Source organism: Scylla paramamosain, chromosome 16 (assembly GCF_035594125.1).
Source record: "Scylla paramamosain isolate STU-SP2022 chromosome 16, ASM3559412v1, whole genome shotgun sequence".
Lineage (NCBI taxonomy): Eukaryota > Metazoa > Arthropoda > Malacostraca > Decapoda > Portunidae > Scylla > Scylla paramamosain.
The window spans coordinates 23841266-23863765 of record NC_087166.1 but is presented as its reverse complement, the minus strand read 5'-3'; the positions used below and the strand labels follow the sequence as shown (position 1 = coordinate 23863765).

At 41.7% G+C, this 22500-nt stretch overlaps 4 protein-coding genes across 4 annotated transcripts in view; 3 read left to right on the top strand and 1 right to left on the bottom strand.

The window, feature by feature from the left end:
* The window catches only part of LOC135108158 (placenta growth factor-like), a 5253-nt gene extending 3831 nt beyond the window's left edge, over positions 1–1422 (top strand). Inside the window, exons 4-6 of the mRNA XM_064018903.1 lie at positions 291–445; positions 655–780; positions 1071–1422. Coding sequence (XP_063874973.1) covers positions 291–445; positions 655–780; positions 1071–1089 — 300 coding nt within the window. The 3' untranslated portion in view covers positions 1090–1422. The remainder of the gene's footprint in view (positions 1–290; positions 446–654; positions 781–1070) is intronic.
* Positions 1–22500, bottom strand: part of LOC135108164 (dolichol-phosphate mannosyltransferase subunit 3-like) — a 131865-nt gene that overhangs the window by 85596 nt on the left and 23769 nt on the right. The gene's annotated exons all lie outside the window — the stretch shown is intronic.
* Positions 4006–7144, top strand: LOC135108157 (vascular endothelial growth factor A-like). Its single transcript, XM_064018902.1, has 6 exons — positions 4006–4139; positions 4593–4741; positions 5350–5550; positions 5688–5842; positions 6259–6384; positions 6646–7144. Exons 2-6 carry the CDS (start codon positions 4610–4612, stop codon positions 6662–6664), a joined length of 633 nt encoding a protein of 210 aa, XP_063874972.1. The 5' UTR covers positions 4006–4139; positions 4593–4609; the 3' UTR covers positions 6665–7144.
* The window catches only part of LOC135108156 (vascular endothelial growth factor A-like), a 14193-nt gene continuing 441 nt past the window's right edge, over positions 8749–22500 (top strand). Inside the window, exons 1-7 of the mRNA XM_064018901.1 lie at positions 8749–8822; positions 15949–16054; positions 18664–18811; positions 19525–19709; positions 21332–21543; positions 21928–22053; positions 22236–22500. The exon at positions 22236–22500 is cut by the window's right edge and continues 441 nt beyond it. Of these exons, the coding sequence (XP_063874971.1) occupies positions 8773–8822; positions 15949–16054; positions 18664–18811; positions 19525–19709; positions 21332–21543; positions 21928–22053; positions 22236–22251 (843 nt within the window). The 5' untranslated portion in view covers positions 8749–8772 and the 3' untranslated portion in view covers positions 22252–22500. The remainder of the gene's footprint in view (positions 8823–15948; positions 16055–18663; positions 18812–19524; positions 19710–21331; positions 21544–21927; positions 22054–22235) is intronic.

Below are 22500 nucleotides of genomic sequence, written 5' to 3'. Positions count from 1 at the left end.
GAGGAGGGATTGGAGCGGTAGGATAAGATACAGATATGTGATTGTGGTCGGAGGAGCCCAACGGAGAATAGAGGGTGACACCATAAGCAGAAGGATTAGAGGTTAGGAAAAGGCCAAGAATGTTGGGCGTATCTCCAAGACGGCCAAGAATACGAGTGCCAGTGTTGTTGCCGTTACTACGTTCCATTTTGTTTCTATCTTCCGATATTCTCCATATTTGTCGAATGAGATTTTACTCACGATCTTAAAACTCTGAAACAGTTGTCTTTACCCATTTCCACTGACGGCAGGTGACGAAAATGATCGGCGAGAACATTAGCAGCCCTTACTATGTGAATGTCACCAAGCACGTGGAGTGTGAGGAGCAATGTTCGGTAACGGAAAAGGAATGCACCGCAAGTCAGATTTACGATAAGAAGAATTGTGAATGCATTTGCGAGAACGAGTAAGTCTTACGGTTGTATCTTTATAGTAATAATAATAACAATAATAATAATAATAATAACAATAATAATAATAATAAAAATAATAATAATAACAATTAATACTAAAATCGATAAAACAACAACAACATCAACAACGATAATGAAACAAAATAACTGGAATAGACAAATAAACCAATAAAAAAGCTTGATGTTTGTCACTTTCCAACAGAGAACAGAAGCGAGCGTGTCACAAAAGCCAGGACAAGTTGTGGGACAAAAACTTCTGCACCTGCAAATGCCGCAAAGACGACGACAAGTGCAGCACCGGGCAGTCATTCTCCCAGGAATCCTGCACGTGAGTACTGGAGAGAGAGAGAGAGAGAGAGAGAGAGAGAGAGAGAGAGAGAGAGAGAGAGAGAGAGAGAGAGAGCAGAGACAAAGTGTGTGTGTGTGTGTGTGTGTGTGTGTGTGTGTGTGTGTGTGTGTGTGTGTGTGTGTGTGTGTGTGTCTGTGTGTGTGTGTGTGTGTGTGTGTGTTGGGGAAGAGGTTAATGAACAAGGTAAACCACGAACCACCACCTCTTTTGCGTTTCTCTCTGTGCATTGCGACGCCTCACCTCCTCCTCTTCTGTCCCTCTTCAAACAGGTGTGAGAAAGTGAAATAGTGACGGATCCTGGAGTTCCCGAGGGCCACTGCACTGCACCCGACGCTTCCACGGATGCATTGCATGGACCCGCCGCTGACAAGACTGTCCTCTGTATACACGACATGGTAGCCTACGAACCTACTATTTATTTCTATTTATTTCTATTTATTTTGTACAGTAGCATTAGGAAAGAGGAAAGAGGAGGGTGATTCTGTATTTTCTAAGTTATAGAGCTAGTCAACACTGTGTAGTCCAAAGCTAAGTGTCTGACAAGTTGTAGGTCATTATGAGAACAATGTTTAGTCGTGAAATTCCAGCAGAATTTTCCTTGATTCTTGATCCTTGATCTCTTGTTACCTCATATTACTATAACACTTTATTTTAGTGACTACTGAACATAAATAAAACTGCAAGCACTAAAAGCTTTCATAATTTGATTACCTATATGGCTTGTTTATGTTACATTTAAAAATGAGATAGGAAGAAGTTGAGTCCCGAACACAGTTAATGAAAGGAATAGACTCAGTGATCAGGTTGGTGGTACTGAGTTATTAAGAATCTTTACATTTAAAGGAAGAAAAGACAAATTTATGGATGAAGATGAGAGATGGAAATAGGTAAGCATGTTTCATGCAGGAACTGGCACGTGTAGCTTCTATCAACGGTGTCTTTCAGAATGTGTACTTGTGGACAAAAGTAAACTGCCACACTTATTGCCATTGTGTGTGTTTTTTTTTTTTTTTTTTTTACAATTTCGAGTGGAAATATTGGATACTTCCTTAACCTGTTCTGATGCAAGTTTTATGTTCCGGCCCTTAAATAGTTTTGCATCAGCTATCAGCCATCGGTCTCTATGCAAGCGATGACTGGAAAATAGGAAGTGAGACACTTTGAGCAACAAGGTAAATATGTTACTGTCTGGATCAAGATGTGACGACCTGTACCAAGGTGTGACGGCCTGGACCATGTTGTCACGGACCGTACCAAGGTGTGACAGCCTGGACCATGTTGTCACGGACCGTACCAAGGTGTGACAGCCTGGACCATGTTGTCACGGACCGTACCAAGGTGTGACAGCCTGGACCATGTTGTCACGGACCGTACCAAGGTGTGACAGCCTGGACCATGTTGTCAAGGACCGTACCAAGGTGTGACAGCCTGGACCATGTTGTCAAGGACCGTACCAAGGTGTGGCAGCCTGGATCTTGTTGTCACGGACCGCACCATGGTGTGGCGGCCTGCAGTATGTTGTCACGGACCGTAGCAAGGTGTGGCGGCCTGGACCATGTTGTCAAGGACCGTAGCAAGGTGTGACGGCCTGGACCATGTTGTCAAGGACCGTAGCAAGGTGTGACGGCCTGGACCATGTTGTCAAGGACCGTAGCAAGGTGTGACGGCCTGGACCATGTTGTCAAGGACCGTAGTAAGGTGTGACGGCCTGGACCATGTTGTTACGGACCATACCGAGGTGTGACGGCCTGGACCATGTTATCAAGAACCGTACCAAGGTGTGACGGCCCGGAGGACGGTATGACTTAAAGGGTTAGCGTATAAAGACCCTGAATAAGGTAAAATAACAAAGTCAAACGTGTGACAGCACGGAGGAAGGTGTGACGAGAAAAGTTAACGCGTGACGCCCTGGAGGATGGAATGCCAAGGACAAACGTGTGATGGCCCAACCTTCGGCACCGTGCTGACGCAAACCGCTCTGTCACGTGTTGCCTTTGCTCAAAGTACGTATCTCTAAATCGTTCATACAAGGTTGAGATGTGATGGTGTAACTCCAACAAAACTGTCTTTCTTACGCTGCACCTCCTGTACCAGTCTGCGTGGCTCCTATCAAAGATCCCTCCCATCCATGTATGATTACCCGCTAATGGTCACTGATGAGACGCAGAGTCCATCATCTGAGAGACGCTGACGGCGACGCTGATGGCAGACTTCCCGAAGGTGGGAACGCGCTGAGCACATGTCTTCAGCGAGAGATACCTCCTGTCTACTTTCGCCTTGTCGCAGGATGTCAGGACCCTCAGTGTCCTCATAAGAGGGTCTTTGTCCTAGCCACTAGGCCCATCATAACCCTCGTATAAAGGCTCACGCTGACTGGACTGGGTCACAACCTAGTTTTCAGGCCTCTCGACGGCGTTAACTACCAGCTCGTAGCTCATGTACGTGCCCACGGCCGCGCTCCGGGATAATCGTAGTATGAATCGTAGTGTGGATCATGATGTGTAATCGCGTGTAACTCTGTGGGTGACGTGGGTAATCGGAGTGTTCTCTTGTGGATAATGTGGGTAGTAGTGCGTAGCCCGGATAAAGTGTATGAGTAATCGGTGTGTAATCGGGATTAAGTCCGTGGGTAATCAGTGTGTAATCGGGATTAAGTCCGTGGGTGATCAGTGTGTAATCGGGATTAACTCCGTGATAATCGGTGTGTAATCGGGATTAAGTCCGTGGGTAATCAGTGTGAAATCGAGAGTAGCTTGGTGAGTAATCACGCAGTCCATAACAACAGCAACGACAATAATAATGATGACAGAAATAATAATAATAACAACAACAACAACAACAACAATAATAATAATAATAATAATAATGATAATAATAATAATAATGATAAGAAGAAGAAGAAGAAGAAGAAGAAAAGAAAAAGGGAAACAAGAAACAACAACAACAACAACAAAAGCAATCAAACAACCAAATAAAAAGTCATACTGCGGACGAACATTCTTGCCTTCTCGGGGCACCACTCGTCGTCGCGACAGTTCCACTGATAGAAATAAAACGTATTCAGTTTTAGAAACGCTTCACATGGATAGGATACAATTATGACGCCTCAGTACGTCAACATATCCATGACTTCCGCTTTTAGATTATGACAACTATACGTTTCCTGCCTATGCCGGATTCTAGATTATTTTCCTGAAGTAGCAGTAGTGTTTGTTTGGGTTTATAAAAGAGCGCGGCGGAGACTACCAATCACTTCGTCACCGTAACTGGTAAAGAACTGAGTGCAGTAGCAGTCGGAAGACAACACCTACTTCTCCACAAAACATCACTACCGTTAGGTGAGATGTTACACTGACGTGAAAGCTTCAAGCCGCATAACTTTCTTTGAAGCGAGCAGCAAGGGGAGGTGGAACGCAGTGACACAGAATGGATTATCACGAAGTCTTTTCTGTCATTCATTTGTAGTTCAAGTGTAGTTGTAAAGGTTTGCAGCGCTGGGTATTACGTTTAATGTTTTGTATGGTGCGTGTTGTGTGTGGCGTAAAATGCGTGGCGTAATGTGTGTGGTGTATGGTGTGAGGTGTGTGTCGTGTGACGTGTAGTGAGTGGCGTGTGTTGTTGTAGTGTGCGCTGTGTGGCGTGCGGCGTGTAGCGTGTGTTATGTGGTGTGTGGTGTGTGGCGTAAGGTGTGTGGTGTGTCGTGTATCAGGAAAAACACTGCCAAAACATCTTTCCCTTAGAGTATACTCGTATTGCTTATTTCTCTTGTGTTCCTGACTATTTTTTAACAGGAGTCCTGACACGCAACATGCTGACCAAGGCAGTATTCTTGCTGGTGGTGGGTCTGGCTACCGTCGCCTTGTGCGCCACCACCCTGAGCCAACCCAGGCTGAGGACCAGAAGCAGGCCCGACGACCCTGAGTTAAACACCATTCGTCAGGTAAGCAGAGGCTGATGTGTGTGGTCACTACTAGTACTACTACTACTACTATTACTACTACTATTACAAATATTACTACTACTTCAGCCGCTTCAACAACAACAACAACAACAACAACAATAATAATAATAATAATAATAATAATAATAATAATAATAATGATAATAATAATAATAATAATAATAATGATAATAATAATAATAATAACAATAATAATAATAATGATAATAATGATAATAATAATAATAATAATAATAATAATAATAATAATAATAATAATAATAATAATAATTATTATTATTATTATTATTATCATTATTATTAATACTATTATTATTATTATTATTATTATTATTATTATTATTATTATCATTATTATCATTATAACTGTAGCTCCAAGTAAATACCCTAGTTTCACAACATGAAGGGAAAGTCCACAAGATTCTAACGGGTGTTTTTTTTTTTTTTTTTTTTGAGAAAGTGGAGAAGATCCCTGCATTCATTCCAGGAACCCCAAGCTTAGGGGAATGAAAGGGAAGGGCGAGTGAGGTCAGGCATCCCCAACGAGTGACCCTCAGTGACTCATACTCGCAGTTTTTCTCCCACAGACGTCAGAGGTTCCTTCAAACATCATCAAGGCGGAAATGGCCCACTGCCAGCCTGAGAAGAAGACAGTGGAGCTGGACCTGCCCCAAGAGTACGGCACCGTGTTTTTCCCAACGTGTGTGAGAGTGGAGCAGTGTGGCGGGTGCTGTGGCCATCCTTTGCTCACCTGCAGGCCCAGCAGCACAAAGACGGTCACGTATGAGGTGAGTGCGTGACCAGTTTCTACAAGTTGTGTTTGGAGAGCTCTGAAGCTACGATAAAATTCCATGTATGAAGGCCAAGAGTGTGATGCAGTGTTGCCATTACTACGTTGTCTCTTACCTATTTCCACTAACGGCAGGTGACGAAAATGACCGCCGAGCACATTAGCAGCCCTTACTATGTGAATGTCACCAAGCACGTCAAATGTGAGTGCCAATGTTCGGTAACGGAGCAGGACTGCACGACAAGCCAGACTTACGATGAGAATAATTGTGAATGCATTTGTGAGAATGAGTAAGTCTTACGGTTGTATCTTTTTTTATAATAATAATAACAACAGCAACAAGAACAACAACAATGATAATAACAGTAATAATAATAATAAACAACAACAACAACAACAACAACAACAACAACAACAACAACAACAACAACAACAACAACAACAACAACAATAATAATAATAATAATAATAATAATAATAATAATAATAACAATTAATAATAAACTGATAAATAAAGAACAAAAAACAACAGCAACAACAACAACAACAACAACAACAACAACAACAACAACAGCAACAACAACAACAAAAACAACAATAACAACAACAAAAACAACAATAACAAGAACAACAACAACAATTAGAAATAAACAAATAAACCAAATAAACCAAGTTAAAAAGCTTGATGTTTGTCACTTTCCAACAGAGAACAAAAGCGAGCGTGTGACAAAAGGAAGGACAAGTTGTGGGACAAAGACTCCTGCACCTGCAAATGCCGCAAAGACGACGTGGTGTGCGAAACCGGGGAGTTCTTCTGCCAGGACTCCTGCAAGTGAGTACGGGAGAGAGAGAGAGAGAGAGAGAGAGAGAGAGAGAGAGAGAGAGAGAGAGAGAGTAGTAAAGTGATTGTGTGTGTGTGTGTGTGTGTGTGTGTGTGTGTGTGTGTGTGTGTGTGTGTGTGTGTGTGTGTGTGTGTGTGTGTGTGTGTGTGTGTGTGTGTGTGCGTGTGTGGAAGAGATTAACGAATAAGGAAAAATTTCTCTCTGTGCATTGCGACGCCTCACCTCCTCCTCTCTTGTCCCTCTTCAAACAGGTGTAAGAAAGAGAAATAGTGACGGATCCTGGAGTTCCCGAGGGCCACCGCACTGCACCCGACGCTTCCATGGATGCACTGCAAGGACCCGCCGCTGACGAGACTCCTCTGTGCATCCGACATGGCAGCCTACGTACCCTCTATTTATTTCTATTTATTAATATTTATTTTGTACAGTAGCACTTCCGCTGTCATGCTCATCCTTTGTTAGCATTAGTAGTCCTGTATATAAATGTGTGTGTAGACAAAGGAGGAGGACGAAAGAGGAGGTTGATTCTGTATTTTCTAAGTTACAAAAGTAGTTAACACTGCGTAGTGCAAAGCTAAGTGTCTAACAAGTTGTAGATCCTTATGAAAATATTGTCTAGCGAAATTCTAGCTGAATTTTCCTTGATTCTTGATCCTTGATGTCTTGCTACCTCATATTATTATAACACTTTATTATAGTGACATGACACAAATTTAGTCAGCATAAATAAAACCGCTGGCACTAAAAGGCTTTCATGATTTGATTACCTATATGGCTTGTTTAAGTTACATTTAAAAATGAGATAGGAAGAAGTTGAGTCCCGAACACAGTTAATGAAAGGAATAGACTCAGTGATCAGGTTGGTGGTACTGAGTTATTAAGAAGCTTTACATTTAAAAGAAGAAAAGACAAATTTATGGATGAAGATGAGAGATGGAAATAGGCATGTTTCATGCAGGAACTGGCACGTGTAGCTTCTATCAACGGTGTCTTTCAGAATGTGTACTTGTGGACAAAAGTAAACTGCCACACTTATTGCCATTGTGTGTGTGTGTGTTTTTTTTTTTTTCACTATTTCAAGTGGAAATATTTGGTATTTGCTTATCTTATTCTGATGGAAGTATTCCGTTCTGGGTCTTATAGTTTGCATCAGCTATCAGCCATCGGTCCCTATGCACGCGCTGACTGGAAAATGGTAAGTGTGAATCACACTTGTAGCAGCAAGGTAAATATGTTACTGTCTGAACCAAGATGTGACGACCTGTACCAAGGTGTGACGGCCTGGACCATGTTGTCACGGACCGTACCAAGGTGTGACGGCCTGGACCATGTTGTCACGGACCGTACCAAGGACAAACGTGTGATGCCCCAACCCTCGGCATCGCGCTGACGCAAACCGCTCTGTCACGTGTTGTCTTCGCTCATACATACATCATTCGTGCAAGGTTGAGATGTGATGAGGTAATCAGTGGAACTCCAACAAAACTGTCTTTCTTACGCTGCACCTCCTGTACCATTCTCCGTGGGCGCTATCAAAGATCCCTCCTATCCATGTATGATAACCATGGATTAGTACATTAACAAAGATAATGTTCAATTTTTCTCGGTGTGGAAAAGCAAGATCCATCATTACCTTAGCTTTCATTGGCGCCTTGGAGTACGCTGTTCTAACCGATGCTGAAGTACTTCTCTTGGGATAGAAAGTCAACATCCAGCATTCTCGTCGACCTCTGCACTAAATCCATCTGAGAGGAACGATAATTAGCTCGATTTAGGATTTTAATCAGCATGGTCGAGTATATCAATGGGATCCTCGTCAAAATGTTTATTAGTGTGCACTCAATAAGGGACAATCATGCTCTGAAGGCATGAAAGATTAGGTTCAGCGGCTCAGAATTTGAAACTGTCACCAAGTGATTTAGAACTCTTTGATATGAGGGTACTGTGCTTTCCAGATTGGTCAATATTTAGATAAGGTTTGACATCTATGGTCTATGAATATATGATTCCGTATGCTGCATTTTCGATCCCAAAAGATTTGACGAAAAACAAAATAATTATTTATGTAGCCTTTAATTATAGTTGTAGTAAGTGCCAAACGCTTTTAAGAATAATTATTTACGTGGCCTTTGAATATACATAGTTGTGGTAACAGGTAAAACCGTTTTAGAATACGGATCTCAGTGCGGCCGTGGCCTTATTGTGTCAATATAAATATTTCCCTAAATGACGCAAAGACATTACGTATTTCCTTCCTTCCTTCCTTCCCTCCTTCCTTCCTGGTAGCGCCCTCTACCATGATTTCCGCAGCTTTATTCATATATTCAAGGACTATGAGTATTCACTCCCCGTCCGCGGCCAGCAGCTGAGGTGCAGTCATGGAAGTAAGAGGCCAAACCTCAGCCTTCCTGGATGACAGCAATTCCAGGTGAGGAGCAACTTTGTATTGACAGGAAGCTTGGCACCGCGTGCAGCCCATGGTTTGATGATCATTCATGTTCCATTCAGTGTTGGATGAATGTAACAGACAAATCTATGGATGAAGATGATAAGTGGAAATGGGCAATTATTTTTCATACAGGGACTGCCATGTGTAGGCCTGATGTCTTCTTACAGGTTCTCCTATTTTCCTATGTTCTTCTTTTCTTAAAAAAAAAAAAAATCTTGATACAGTCTTGGTCGGAGGTGAAGCAGCCTGCCACACCTATCTCCCTCGTGTCGGGTTTTCCTCCACTCTGAATCCTTTAATTCTATGAGCCTTGGAATGACTACTGCTTCAGTGTCAGAGACCTGTCTTTGTGTGCTGAGCGCATAACAGAGGTGATAGTGTCTGGCATGGAGGCGTACATTCCTCACTCTTTTTCTCGTCCTAAACCCTCTAAACCTTGGTTTAACACAGCTTGTTCTCGTGCTATACATGATAGAGAGGTGGCCCACAAAAGGTACTTAAGCCTTCCATCACCAGAATCCCATGCACTTTATATTTCTGCCCGGAACCATGCCAAGTCTGTTCTCCAACTAGCCAAAAACTCCTTCATTAACAGAAAATGTCAAAACCTTTCAAGATCTAACTCCCCTCGTGATTTCTGGCATCTAGCCAAAAATATCTCCAATAACTTTGCTTCTTCTTCTTTCCCTCCTCTACTTCAACCAGATGGCACCACTGCTATCACATCTATTTCTAAAGCTGAACTCTTTGCTCAAACCTTTGCTAAAAACTCTACCTTGGACGATTCTGGGCTTGTTCCTCCCTCTCCTCCACCCTCTGACTACTTCATGCCACGTATTAAAATTCTTCGCAATGATGTTTTCCATGCCCTCGCTGGCCTAAACCCTCGGAAGGCTTATGGACCTGATGGGGTCCCTCCTATTGTTCTCCGAAACTGTGCCTCCGTGCTTGCACCTTGCCTAGTCAAACTCTTTCAGCTCTGTCTGTCAAAATCTACCTTTCCTTCTTGCTGGAAGTTTGCCTACATTCAACCTGATCCTAAAAAGGGTGACCGTTCTAATCCCTCAAACTACCGTCCTATTGCTTTAATTTCCTGCCTATCTAAAGTTTTTGAGTCTATCCTCAACAGGAAGATTCTTAAACATCTATCACTTCACAACCTTCTATCTGATCGCCAGTATGGGTTCCGTCAAGGCCGCTCTACTGGTGATCTTCTGGCTTTCCTTACTGAGTCTTGGTCATCCTCTTTTAGAGATTTTGGTGAAACTTTTGCTGTTGCCTTGGACATATCAAAAGCTTTTGATAGAGTCTGGCACAAAGCTTTGATTTCCAAACTACCCTCCTACGGTTTCTATCCTTCTCTCTGTAACTTCATCTCAAGTTTCCTTTCTGACCGTTCTATTGCTGCTGTGGTAGACGGTCACTGTTCTTCTCCCAAATCTATTAATAGTGGTGTTCCTCAGGGTTCTGTCCTGTCACTAACTCTCTTCTTATTATTCATTAATGATCTTCTAAACCAAACTTCTTGTCCTATCCACTCCTACGCTGATGATACCACCCTGCACTTTTCCATGTCTTTTCATAGACGTCCAACCCTTCAGGAGGTAAACATAGCACGCAGGGAAGCCACAGAACGCCTGACTTCTGATCTTTCTAAAATTTCTGATTGGGGCAGAGCAAACTTGGTATTGTTCAATGCCTCAAAAACTCAATTCCTCCATCTATCAACTCGACACAACCTTCCAGACAACTATCCCCTCTTCTTCAATGACACTCAACTGTCCCCCTCTTCTACACTGAACATCCTCGGTCTGTCCTTTACTTATAATCTGAACTGGAAACTTCACATCTCATCTCTAGCTAAAACAGCTTCTATGAAGTTAGGTGTTCTGAGACGTCTCCACCAGTTTTCTCACCCCCCCAGCTGCTAACTCTGTACAAGGGCCTTATCCGTCCATGTATGGAGTATGCTTCACATGTCTGGGGGGGTTCCACTCATACTGCTCTTCTAGACAGGGTGGAATCAAAAGCTTTTCGTCTCATCAACTCCTCTCCTCTAACTGACTGTCTTCAGCCTCTCTCTCACCGCCGCAATGTTGCATATCTAGCTATCTTCTACCGCTATTTTCATGCTAACTGCTCTTCTGATCTTGCTAACTGCATGCCTCCCCTCCTTCCGCGGCCTCGCTGCACAAGACTTTCTTCTTTCTCTCACCCCTATTCTGTCCACCTCTCTAACGCAAGAGTTAACCAGTATTCTCAATCATTCATCCCTTTCTCTGGTAAACTCTGGAACTCCCTGCCTGCTTCTGTATTTCCACCTTCCTATGACTTGAATTCCTTCAAGAGGGAGGTTTCAAGACACTTATCCACCAATTTTTGACCACTGCCTTGACCCTTTTACGGGACTGGCATTTCAGTGGGCATTTTTTTTTATTGATTTTTGTTGCCCTTGGCCAGTGTCCTTCTTACATAAAAAAAAAAAAAAATGTGAACTGTCGCGTTTTATAAAGAGATTGTCAGCAGACTGAGTGCAGCGTGTTGCTCCACTATGCAGCCCTTGGACAACATTCTGAAAATTTTATGTGTCTTATTTCGATTACTATTAAAGGTGTCTAGTGGAATGTACTGGGATTTTCAAGTGTGTTTTCATGACGGTGATAGTTTAACAAGGATTCTGTACCATAAACGAGAAAAGATACCCATGAGAACATGACTAATGATTTCTATCGCCTCTGCAAATGTCCACATGAGAACTATGAGCGTTTCAAAACACAGACGCTGTTCCTTGGCTAATACGGAACTCGGGTTACTTGAAAGGACGCCACAACAACTGATGAAGTACGTGGTTACTCATGGTGTATAGTGGTATGTAGGTGTCGGTTTAAGATGCGTGGTTGGTGCGTGGTGTGCGATGTGTGGTGGTGGTGGTGGTGGTGGTGGTGGTGGTGGTGGGTGGGTGGGTGGGTGTAATAATAATAATAATAATAATAATAATAATAATAATAATAATAATAATATCAGGTTTATTTATCAAGAGGCAGCAGACAATACAGTGATAGTTGCTGAAGGGGTCTTGATTTACATGGTGTGTGTGTGTGTGTGTGTGTGTGTTTGTGTGTGTGTGTGTGTGTGTGTAACCTAAATCCCTGGAAGAATTGAGCAAACTGAACTGTGGCCACCTAATAAGGATGACGAAAGATGACTTAATAGAGTATTAGGTCGATACAAAGGCAAGATGACAACCTGATATTGACACTGACAGGGAAACTGGACGCCTTGATCACTGAGATAGCAAGTCTGAAAACAGCTGTGACGTCACCAGAGAGCGTCATTAACAAGAAGCTGGAAAATCTGCAGGCTCAGGTGGACAAGCAAGCAGAAATAATTTCCGAGCAACAAAGATTCTTGGAAACCCTGCACGCCAAGGAGAGAGAGTGTCAAACTTAGTACTGTTGGGCGTGCCTGATGAGAACGAGAGTCTGGATGGCAGAAATACAGAGGAAACTAAGGCGAGCAAGATTTTGGAGAAGATCGGAGTTGATGAAAACATTCGCTCACACAGAAGACTGGGGAACTCCGTGGGCGACAAGAAACGACCATTCCTCGTAACTGTAGCAAGTAAGGAGGTGAGGGACAAGATCTTAGAAAAAGAAAGAGCACTAAAGGAGGCAGGAGAAGTTTACAGTAGAATAAATATCAAGAGAGATGTTCATCCTAGTGTCCGAGCCGAGTGGAAGCGACTACGTGATGCTGAGCGACAAGAAAAGAAACGACCTGAGAATGCTGGTTGTGTGGTACGCTTGGATACAAAAGAACATAAGCTCTACCGAGATGGAGTGGTAACAGATACATGGAACCAACAGTTTTTCTAGATCGACCACAACAGTTAAGTCAATTATGTATTTTATCCTGGAATATTAATGGTGTGAAAACAAAGCTGGAAAGAAAAGTAGTCCAGGATCTATTGTATGACGATATATTTGAAAAAAGTAAATACCCCATTAGAAGTATATTTTCCTGGTTATATGACATATAAGAGTGCTGTTAGAGGATCAAATCAGCGCCGTGGAAGTATTACTCATAAAGAATGTGTTATTTAGTTTGATTGCAAGTGTTAAGGTAAGAATAGAAGACAAGAATTGGATAAAATTTCGATCTGCACCGACTGTGTTATTTGGCTTTTGTTACATACCTCCAACAGACTCATTATTATTCGCACAATTCTTTCTCGTCAATACAAGAGCAGCTGATGACCGAAACAAATAGCAACGCGTTTTTTTGTGGTTGGAGATCTGAACGCTAGATTTGGAACTCTAGCTCAGGAGTTACCTGAACGAGTTAACTTACCTGATAGTATTAATTACTCATACCCATATTTACCTGATGATGTCCGAGTACCAAATAACAATGCCTTGATTCTTTCAAATATATGTATGGAAACAGGAATGGTGCTTGTGAATAATATGAAGACATCCACAAATCATTTTCGTAGTGATAAAACATACAGGAAAGGAAGCGGATGGGTGTCTGAAATAGCTTGCACCGCAAGCTCGAACTTCGTGAGTGATGTGAGCGGGCTTGCTGTGATTAAGGACGACAGTTTACCCTCAGATCATGCACTGATATGCACCTTGTCTATGTGAGGTGAGGATTTAGACGGTCATCTTACCCGCTCACAACACCTTGGAAACCATGCTGTGATATATGAAACCCAAGTAGACAAGAAGTTATGTAACAAACCTATTAATATGCGTAACATAGATTAAAGATTATTTGTAAGCAATTTGCCACAGGATATGACTACCGAATATGAAAATGTTGATGATTTTGCCAGTAATGTAACTAAAGTTTTATATGAATGTGCAGCTACTAGTAGGTGTGCCCAGGGTGTACGGAACGTTGACAGTAATTTAGGCAGGTGGGAGAGGTTAATGGAGGATAAAGATGATGTGCGAATATGGAGAGCTATAAACTGAAGAGGAGAGCTTGGAGTAAATTATAATGAAGATCAATGCCCGACTGACTATGAATTTAAGGAGTTTTTTGAGAATACGCTTAACTTACAAATCAAATTGGAGATCCCTGATGATTTGCGTACTGATGTGAATGCACCTATTCTAGATGAACCTATAACATTAATTCAGGTAGAACAGCAAGCTAAATTGATGGAGTCTGACAAAGCATGTGGACTTGACGAGGTATTTTTTCTCGGAAAAAGAAACTAATCTTATAAGTGACACTTGTGGATTTTTCACAAGCGTATGACATGGTCCCCGGGAGAATATTGTTTAAAATATTACGCAAAATGGGATGTGGGTCAGTGATGCTCTGTGCTCTAGATGCCACGTATCAATTAACACAAAGTATGATCGAGACTGCAGTAGTAACCATTACTCTGGGTGTACGGCAGGGTCACCTACCTAATGTTTATTGTTTATCCTATTAGTAAATGGCCTCATAAAGATGATCAAAGAAGAATGTGAAGCAGACGGATTTTTAGCATGGATACATATTTTGGTTTTAATGGATGACACGGTGCTCCTTTCAATATCTCGAGGAAATATGATTAAGAAGATAACACTGCTTCAGAACCATTGTAAAGACTATGGGATGAAGATCAATCAATCAAAGACCAAATTTTTTGTTATCAGTGGTAGCGAGAGAGACAGAGAGCCGATATCACTAGATGGGTTGAGGGTGGAATGGTGCCATACCCATATATATCTAGGTTCACCCTTCACTAGTGACGACTGTGTGTCATCACCTATAAAAAGAACACGCTATGATGAAAATGTGCCATGTTCTCAAATTTGTGTATTTCGTAAATAAGAACAACGATATCCCGTTTGTGGTGAAGCGGAGAGTGTTTGAAGCAGCACTAATGTCATCGTTATTGTATGGATGCGAATCTTGGCTGAACGGCGATCTTAAACCCACTGTTAAACTCTATAATTGGTGTCTTAAGCAATTACTTGGAGTGATGAAAAATACGTGTAATGATGTTTGTTACGCTGAGTCGGGATTTCCTCCTGTTAATGACCTGGTTAAGTATAATCAGCATAGATTCTTTTATAAAATATGGCAGGAAAGATCTAAATACAAAGACGATCCTTTAGTATTTGTTATAAACACAATAAAGAGTAGTAACACGGTAACAGGAAGGCTAATTACAGACTATATTAGTAATCATGTTAATAGAAATAAAGCAGGCTATCCAGAGTGTAATTAATAGCATTTATGAAAGTGACTCGTCAAGGACATTGACATACAAGACAAACCCAGACTTCATATATATATATATATATATATATATATATATATATATATATATATATATATATATATATATATATATATATATATATATATATATATATATATATATATATAAGGTGAAACAAAGTTAATGAATGTCATAGGTTGTCCTTTACTAGGTTCAGGGTGAGTGGTCACTCTAGCGTGTGAGACAGGACGATGAAACAGGAGGGATCGTGGCCGCTTACCTATGAATGAAAGGTTATGTGAATGTGGTTGTATTCAAACAGAGACACACGTCCACCAGGACTGCCCGCGAACTCAACACATTAGAGACCATCACCAGCTTGAGACAATAGAACAGATGTTTTCTGATAAGTTTTCAATGGCTGTGGAATGTAAAATAATACATGATATTCTGTCTGTTTACCTGTAAACACATTGCAAAGTATTATGAAATATAAGTGTTTCCTGTATTTAGGCGCATGTTACAAATAAAACGCTAGTGTTGATAATATGCTCGACTACAATTGCCATTAAAATGAGTAACGAAGACTAATATTGATATGTAATTATGGAATATGAAATTATGTAATAATTAATATGTAATCATTGTACTGTTTTGGTCAATAAACGATCTATCTATCCATCTATCTATCTATGTATGTGTGTGTGTGTGTGTGTGTGTGTGTGTGTGTGTGTGTGTGTGTCGTGTGGTGTGCCGTATACTAATGGGCCGCGGGACATGTCAAGAGAACCATATCAGTAAAACCCTTCTCATGGGAAGCGATTTATTTATTTCTGCAACACATCCTGCCTCACTCATAGTCTTGCCTTCACTTTGCAGGAGTGGCCGAGTGGCGACACGCAGCATGGTGACCAGGATGTGGTGGCTGGCGGTCAGTCAGGCTGTCATCGCCGTTTGCCTTAAAGAGACCGCGACATTCCACCAAGTAAGCACCAAAATCTGTCACCAGTACATCACCACTATCATATTGTGTGTGTGTGTGTGTGTGTGTGTGTGTGTGTGTGTGTGTGTGTGTGTTTGCAAGAGAATCAAGTAATCAAGTTCTCAGCGCAGAGTCATAAAAGAACTTTAAAAAATTAGACAGATTCATGGATGAGGATGATAGGCAAAAGTAGGTAGGTATGTTTTGTACAGGGAATGCTACGCGTAGGCCTGATGGCTTCTTGTAGCTTCCTTTATGTTCTTGCGTTCTTATAAATATTCTATGACAAGTAATATTTACATGCAAACGAGTGGAAGAATAAACATACATGATGAAATAGGAGAAATAAATAAAGGTTGAGTTGAGCGTAGGAGAAGGACGGAGCTCAATGTCCTGGAGCGGCGTGTGACTGACACGCTACAGGAAAAGAGTTTGTTTATGCGGAAATGAATAATGACGGTAAGGCATGAGTCAAATGGGTGTGAGCATACGTTGTTGAGCAATATACAAAGATGGGAGACTCAGGAGCGAAAAGAAAAAAAAATGACAAGAATATCAGTGTTTGAGTTCTCGCCACTAAAATACTGAAAGAAGTATCGATTGTTAGTCATTCATCGCCGTTGAAAAGCAAAATTCTCGAGGTCAGTAATCAGAATAGGATAAGAAATAATGGATTCGAGCTTGCTAAACTTACATTTAAAAAAGAAATAGGAAGGAATTGGTTCTCATATAGAATGGTATACTCAGCAAACAGGTCGTTAGTGCTGATCATTAATGGATTGATGGATGATGCATTTTTGCAGCGTCGCCTATTTTCTTATGTGCGGGGAAAGGAAAGTACGAGGCCAGCAAGTGCCACCCCCACGCCAAGGTGACACTCGGGTCCTTATTTCTAAACGCTCTAGTGTCTGATCACGACTGGTTTAAAAGGTGTAGTGGGATTCACTGGAGTTTCCGAGGGTATTTTCATGGTCGCAGCGATAGTTTAACAAAGTTCATGAACCGGTGAAGAAGGAAACACCCATAAGAATCCAACTAATTATCTACGTGATCTTTGAAAATAATGGTAAAGATAGAATACTGCGCTTAAGATCACGAGCCTCGGACGTGCGGAAAGATGAAATCGCAAGGCACGAGACACCTGAACCTGGGCACAAGTTATTGGCCACTACATGTTACAGCGGCCGAGCTACCAGGAATTAATAATGATAATAATGGTGATGATGATGATGATGATGATGATGATGATAATAATAAGAAGAAGAACAAGAACAAGAACAAGAAGAATAAGAAGAAAAAAGTAGAACAAGAAGAACAGGAACAAGAGCAAGAAGAACAATAAAAGAACAAGAAGAAAAACAAGAAGAACAATAATAAGTACAAGAACAAGATGAACAAGAACAAAACAAAAAATAAAAACAAGAACAAGAACAAGAACAAGATAAACAAGAACAAGAAGAATAAGAACAAGAAGAAGAGAAGAACAAGATGAACAGGAACAAGATGAACAAGAACAAAAAAAGAAGAACAAGAACAATAACAGTAACAAACAAGAACAAGAACAAGAAGCCTCGCTCCCGTCACATGAAGAGTCAAGGAATTCCCCAACAATTCTAAACGTGTCTCGTATTTCTAAACGCTTCATGCTCATAAGAAGTATTGCTACAGTATGTCGAATTCCATTATACTTTTCCTTTGATGGTGTAGAATCTTTGTTACCAGGATCATCAAAACGTTCTCTAAATCTTTAATCATTTCTACTGCAGCCTTTCTTAAGTAGAAATAAGACACTAGAACGTGTGAGAATGCAGCTCTAAATGTTTCTAAAGTCCCTGTACTCTTGACGATATGGTGAGCAACCTAAGAAATATTTATCCTTTTTTCCTTAAGGCGAGGCGTAAAACCTGCAATCGTCACTGGAACTAAATACAGACATATTTAGTAATCAAACTTCACGAGGAAATAATAACAAATATGGTGTAATTTTAACGCTATCGGAATTACCAGTCATGTTCTCGAGTGTGTGTGTGTGTGTGTGTGTGTGTGTGTGTGTGTGTGTGTGTGTGTGTGTGTGTGTGTGTGTGTGTGTTTGTGTGTGTGTGTGTGTGTGTGTGTGTGTGTGTGTGTGTGTGTGCCTTTCACTAACTATACAGAATCTCTGTTATAAGATTCTCTACATGTTGGCATAAGACTCATTTACATAAAAAAAGAAGAAAATCACGCTCAGTTTTCTTCGCAACATCCTACTTACACTGACTCCTTTCCATCCTCATCTGTTCTTCCTCTCCCCTTCCCCTGTTGCCTCCCTTCCTCCTACAGCCTCGTCGCACAAGGCTCTCTACTTTCTATCACCCCCTATTCTGTCCACCTTTCAGATCCAAAAGTTAACAGTATTCTCAATCTTTCTTCACTCTCAATGGTAAACTCTGGAACTCTCTGCCTGTTTCTTTATTTCCTGTTACCTATGATTTGAACTGTTCCAAGAAGAAGGGTTTGGATAATCCTTTTTGACTGCACTCTTTGGCGACTGGCACCTTCAGTGTGCCTTTTTTGCGAGCTTTTTTGCTGCCCTTGGCCAGAGGCCCACTTACACTGAAAAATCTTTTCCACAGCTGGATGGTAACAGTTTCGTGCAGTTCAACTCCATTAGGAACATCACGGACTTCATAAACTTCTATAACATCGAACTTCCGCCCGTTGAAAAATCCGTCACAGACGATGTTACCACGTCCTCGGCTGGCAGTGCGGCGCGGGACGAAGGTGCTCCTTAGTTGTTGGTTTTGTTCTCTTGCTTGTTTTCCTCTCCAAACCTGGACTCGGTTTGTCCAGCAGCGGACGTGGAACGTGGAACCTCAACTTTGTTTTATTAGATAAGCGTCCGTCTGCCTTGAGTAATGTTACTGAGGACAGTAAATGAATAATAGTTAAATTAAAGTTAATCTGTCTGCCCTACGTGATGCATTCAGGACAAGAAATAAATACCTGAATAAAAACAAATAAATGCATATAAACAAAAATGTTCGTGAAGAAACCTCGAAAGTTAATGTTTTCTTTTTCTCTCTTTTTTTCGTAGGTATTTTTGGACAAATTATTGAGTGAAAAATCACGATGTAAACACAAATAAACAAAAAATAAATAAATAAATAAAGTACACGCTACGTAATCTCAGCTAAGTAAGGCGAAGGGCTTAGACACATCCTGACCAGAATATGCAATGTAGCAGCAAGACAGTGAGCGGGGTTTCTTCAAGACAGATAACATAAGTGCGAGGGACAAGCCAGTAACAGGACTACATGAACTCAACCGGTTTGTTCTCTTTCCTTCCATATCCATTAACGACCGGAACAAAACACGTCTGTAGATACACACAGGTAGATATTTTGGCCCCCTTTCTGCCCACCTTGACACACCTTCTGGTTGGTAACAGTAGCAAAAGTGAGACGTCTTGTTTTTCAAGCTGCTGCTTTTTCCAGACACCATCGACACGGCTAAAATGGCGCTGTGTGAACCTGAGCTGCAGACAGTGGTGCTTGACCTGCCCAAGGAGCCCGGCACCGTCTTCTACCCGCCTTGTGTGAGGCTGGAGCGGTGCGGGGGCTGCTGCTTGAGTTCTCTCCTCACCTGCAGACCCACACGCACAGAGACAATCAGGTTGATGGTGAGTGTGGGGCAGCGACTAAATCAGTGGGAGTTTAACAGACTGATTTAATTTATAAGCCGTGTCAACATGGTAATTTGGTGCTGCTCGCTGCACCCGCAGAGCTCACAGGGGATGCACTGCACGTGTGGGGAAGTCTGATCACGTACTGGCAGGTTTTGTGAATATTGATGAAGCTTCATAAGAATTCGTCCTGGAAAATCATTATACACGCACACACACACACACACACACACACACACACACACACATACAGAGAGAGAGAGAGAGAGAGAGAGAGAGAGAGAGAGAGAGAGAGAGAGAGAGAGAGAGAGAGACGTCTATGAAAATATTCTCCAGGAAATCCGGGAGCGTTTAAAAAAAGCGACTCAGTGATATCTTCTGAACTAAACTGATCCTCTGTTCTCTTTTCTTGCTTCTAATTTCTATCTTGTCTTCCCACTTCAGTTAGTAGGTTAGTTACTTAGCTGGTTGGTTGTTTAGTTACTTAGTTCATGAGTTAGTTCGTTAGTTAACTATTTGTCAGTTAGTTATTTAGTTAGTGGAATAGTTAGTTAGTTGTCAGTTAGTCAGTTGGTTAGTTGTTAGTTATTTAGTTAGTGAATTAATTAGTTATAGACAGTTAGTATGTTAGTTGAAAATAGTTATTCGTTTCCTCTTCTATCTATTTGCTTTATTTATAGTTAGTGTGTAGTGGCATCTGCGTCACTCGTGGTCCTCTGTTTGTTGCTATTTGTGTATAAGGAAGTGTTACAATCAGCAATGACAGGAAGTACGAAGCGTGAAGCAGACTGCGTTGCCAATTCAAATGTCTGACTCTTTCACTACCATGACTTCTAATCAGTCGTAACAAAATGGCGTGGTGTAAACTCCTTAGCCCCTTAACCGTAATCCTTAGCATCTTAACCTAACCACAAACTACCCTTCGGAAATGAAGAAGAATATGTGACAACAAAAATTGAAGAAGGAAGAAAGGTAGAAGGAAGAAAGGTAGAAGGAAGAATATAATCATGAAAGGATGATTATGGACGCAAAACATCCTGTAACATAGAAGGGAGACATCTGGATAATCTATTCTTTTAATTCTTTCTTCTTTCATGTAGTTTCTTGTAAGGATTTTGTAAAGTGTTTCTGATGCTGTGAATTGTTTATCATTGTTAAAGGGTTAAATGCCTCTGACAAGAAATAATGGGTTCAAGCTTGAAAAGGTTAGATTAAAAAAAAAAAAAAAAGAGATAGAAAGGAATTGGTTCTCAAACAGAGTAGTAGATGAATGGAAAGGACTCAGTAATCGGGTTGTTAGCGTTGAGTCATTAAGGAGCTTTAAAAGATTATACAAATTTATGGATAGGAATGATAGGTGAAATAGGTAAGTATGTTTCCTACAGGGACTATCACGTGTAGCAGACCTGAGGGCTTCTTGCAGCTTCCCATATTTTCTTATGGTGTTATGTTCTTATGACTTGAACTGTTTCAAGAGGGAAGTTTCAAGACAATTACCCTCAAATTTCAGAACTGATATCCTTTACAAACTTTTTTTTTTTTTTTTTTTTGTCGCCCTATGCCAGAGTTCCCTCTCACGTAAAATAGAACTGTAAACTCCACTGGCGGCGTGTCCACAGGTCCTGAAGGCAGTACTGAAGCACAGCAAGATCCCCGCCACCAGCGACAACTCACTACCATCGAGTCACTACAAGTCTCCCTCGAGTTACGTGGAAGTGGAGGCAACCCGGCACGTGGAGTGTGCGCCAGGCTGTGTGGTGCAGGAAAGAGACTGCAACCCAGCCATCCACGTCTACCTGGAGAGTGACTGTGCCTGCACCTGTAAGAACAAGTAGGTCTGGTGACTCTGTGTCTAGCTTGTCAGGGAAATTATACATTTCATCATCATCATCATCATCATCATCATTCTATATGATTCCACTACAGGACAAAGGCCTTAGTTACCCATTGGATGGAGTGGATGTGGGTTAACCCATACTATATCACAAGTTGGCTTAATACATCTTGTTGGGGTTATTGAGTTGCAAGGTAACAACTAGTCGGCTTGTCTTCCTTTTTCCCTCCGAGATGAACAGGCAGCGTGAAATAGACCAGCCCTAATTGTCTCCACTAGACTGGGACTCAAAATCCAACGGCATCTATTGCTAATGTAGGCTCAGGTTAGTTAGCGCTACACTACTGCGTTCAGGCTGAATGTTGGGTCTTTCCCCACCAGGGACGAGAAGGAGGCGTGTGAGGAGCAGCACCGCATCAAGTATTGGGACAACGACACCTGTGTCTGCCGCTGCTTGCGACCTGTTGACTGCAGCACCGGCGAGGCCTTCTCCCAGACCTCCTGCAGGTGAGAGAGAGAGAGAGAGAGAGAGAGAGAGAGAGAGAGAGAGAGAGAGAAACTGACACGCACGCACGCACGCACGCGCACGCAGACCCATAGCCACACACACACACACACACACACACACACACACACACACACATACAGTAACTGAACACCTGCCCTGCCTCACTCGCCCCTCTCCACAGGTGTGAGAAGGAGTAAGCGTCACCTGTCGGCCAGCACCCGCCTCACTGCACGTGGCCGCGCAACCTGAACCTGGCGAGCAACACACGGCCAGTAAACACAAGCTGAGTATCCGATGAAAGAAAAGAAACAGCAGAAAGGAAAAAAAATAAATGCAAGTGAGAAAGAGAAAGAAATACAAGGGAAAGGAGGGTGGAGAGTTACATTACATAAAGTTTTGTGATACGGACTGCCTGAAAAATCATTAATTCGACATGTACTTAATCA

Bases quoted from the DNA above. Each gene is read 5' to 3' on its own strand.
- LOC135108157 (XM_064018902.1), top strand. From the start codon at position 4,610: ATGCTGACCAAGGCAGTATTCTTGCTGGTGGTGGGTCTGGCTACCGTC. The intron at 4,742-5,349 runs GTAAGCAGAGGC...TTTCTCCCACAG, and splicing joins AGTTAAACACCATTCGTCAG to ACGTCAGAGGTTCCTTCAAA. The intron at 5,551-5,687 runs GTGAGTGCGTGA...CACTAACGGCAG, and splicing joins CAAAGACGGTCACGTATGAG to GTGACGAAAATGACCGCCGA.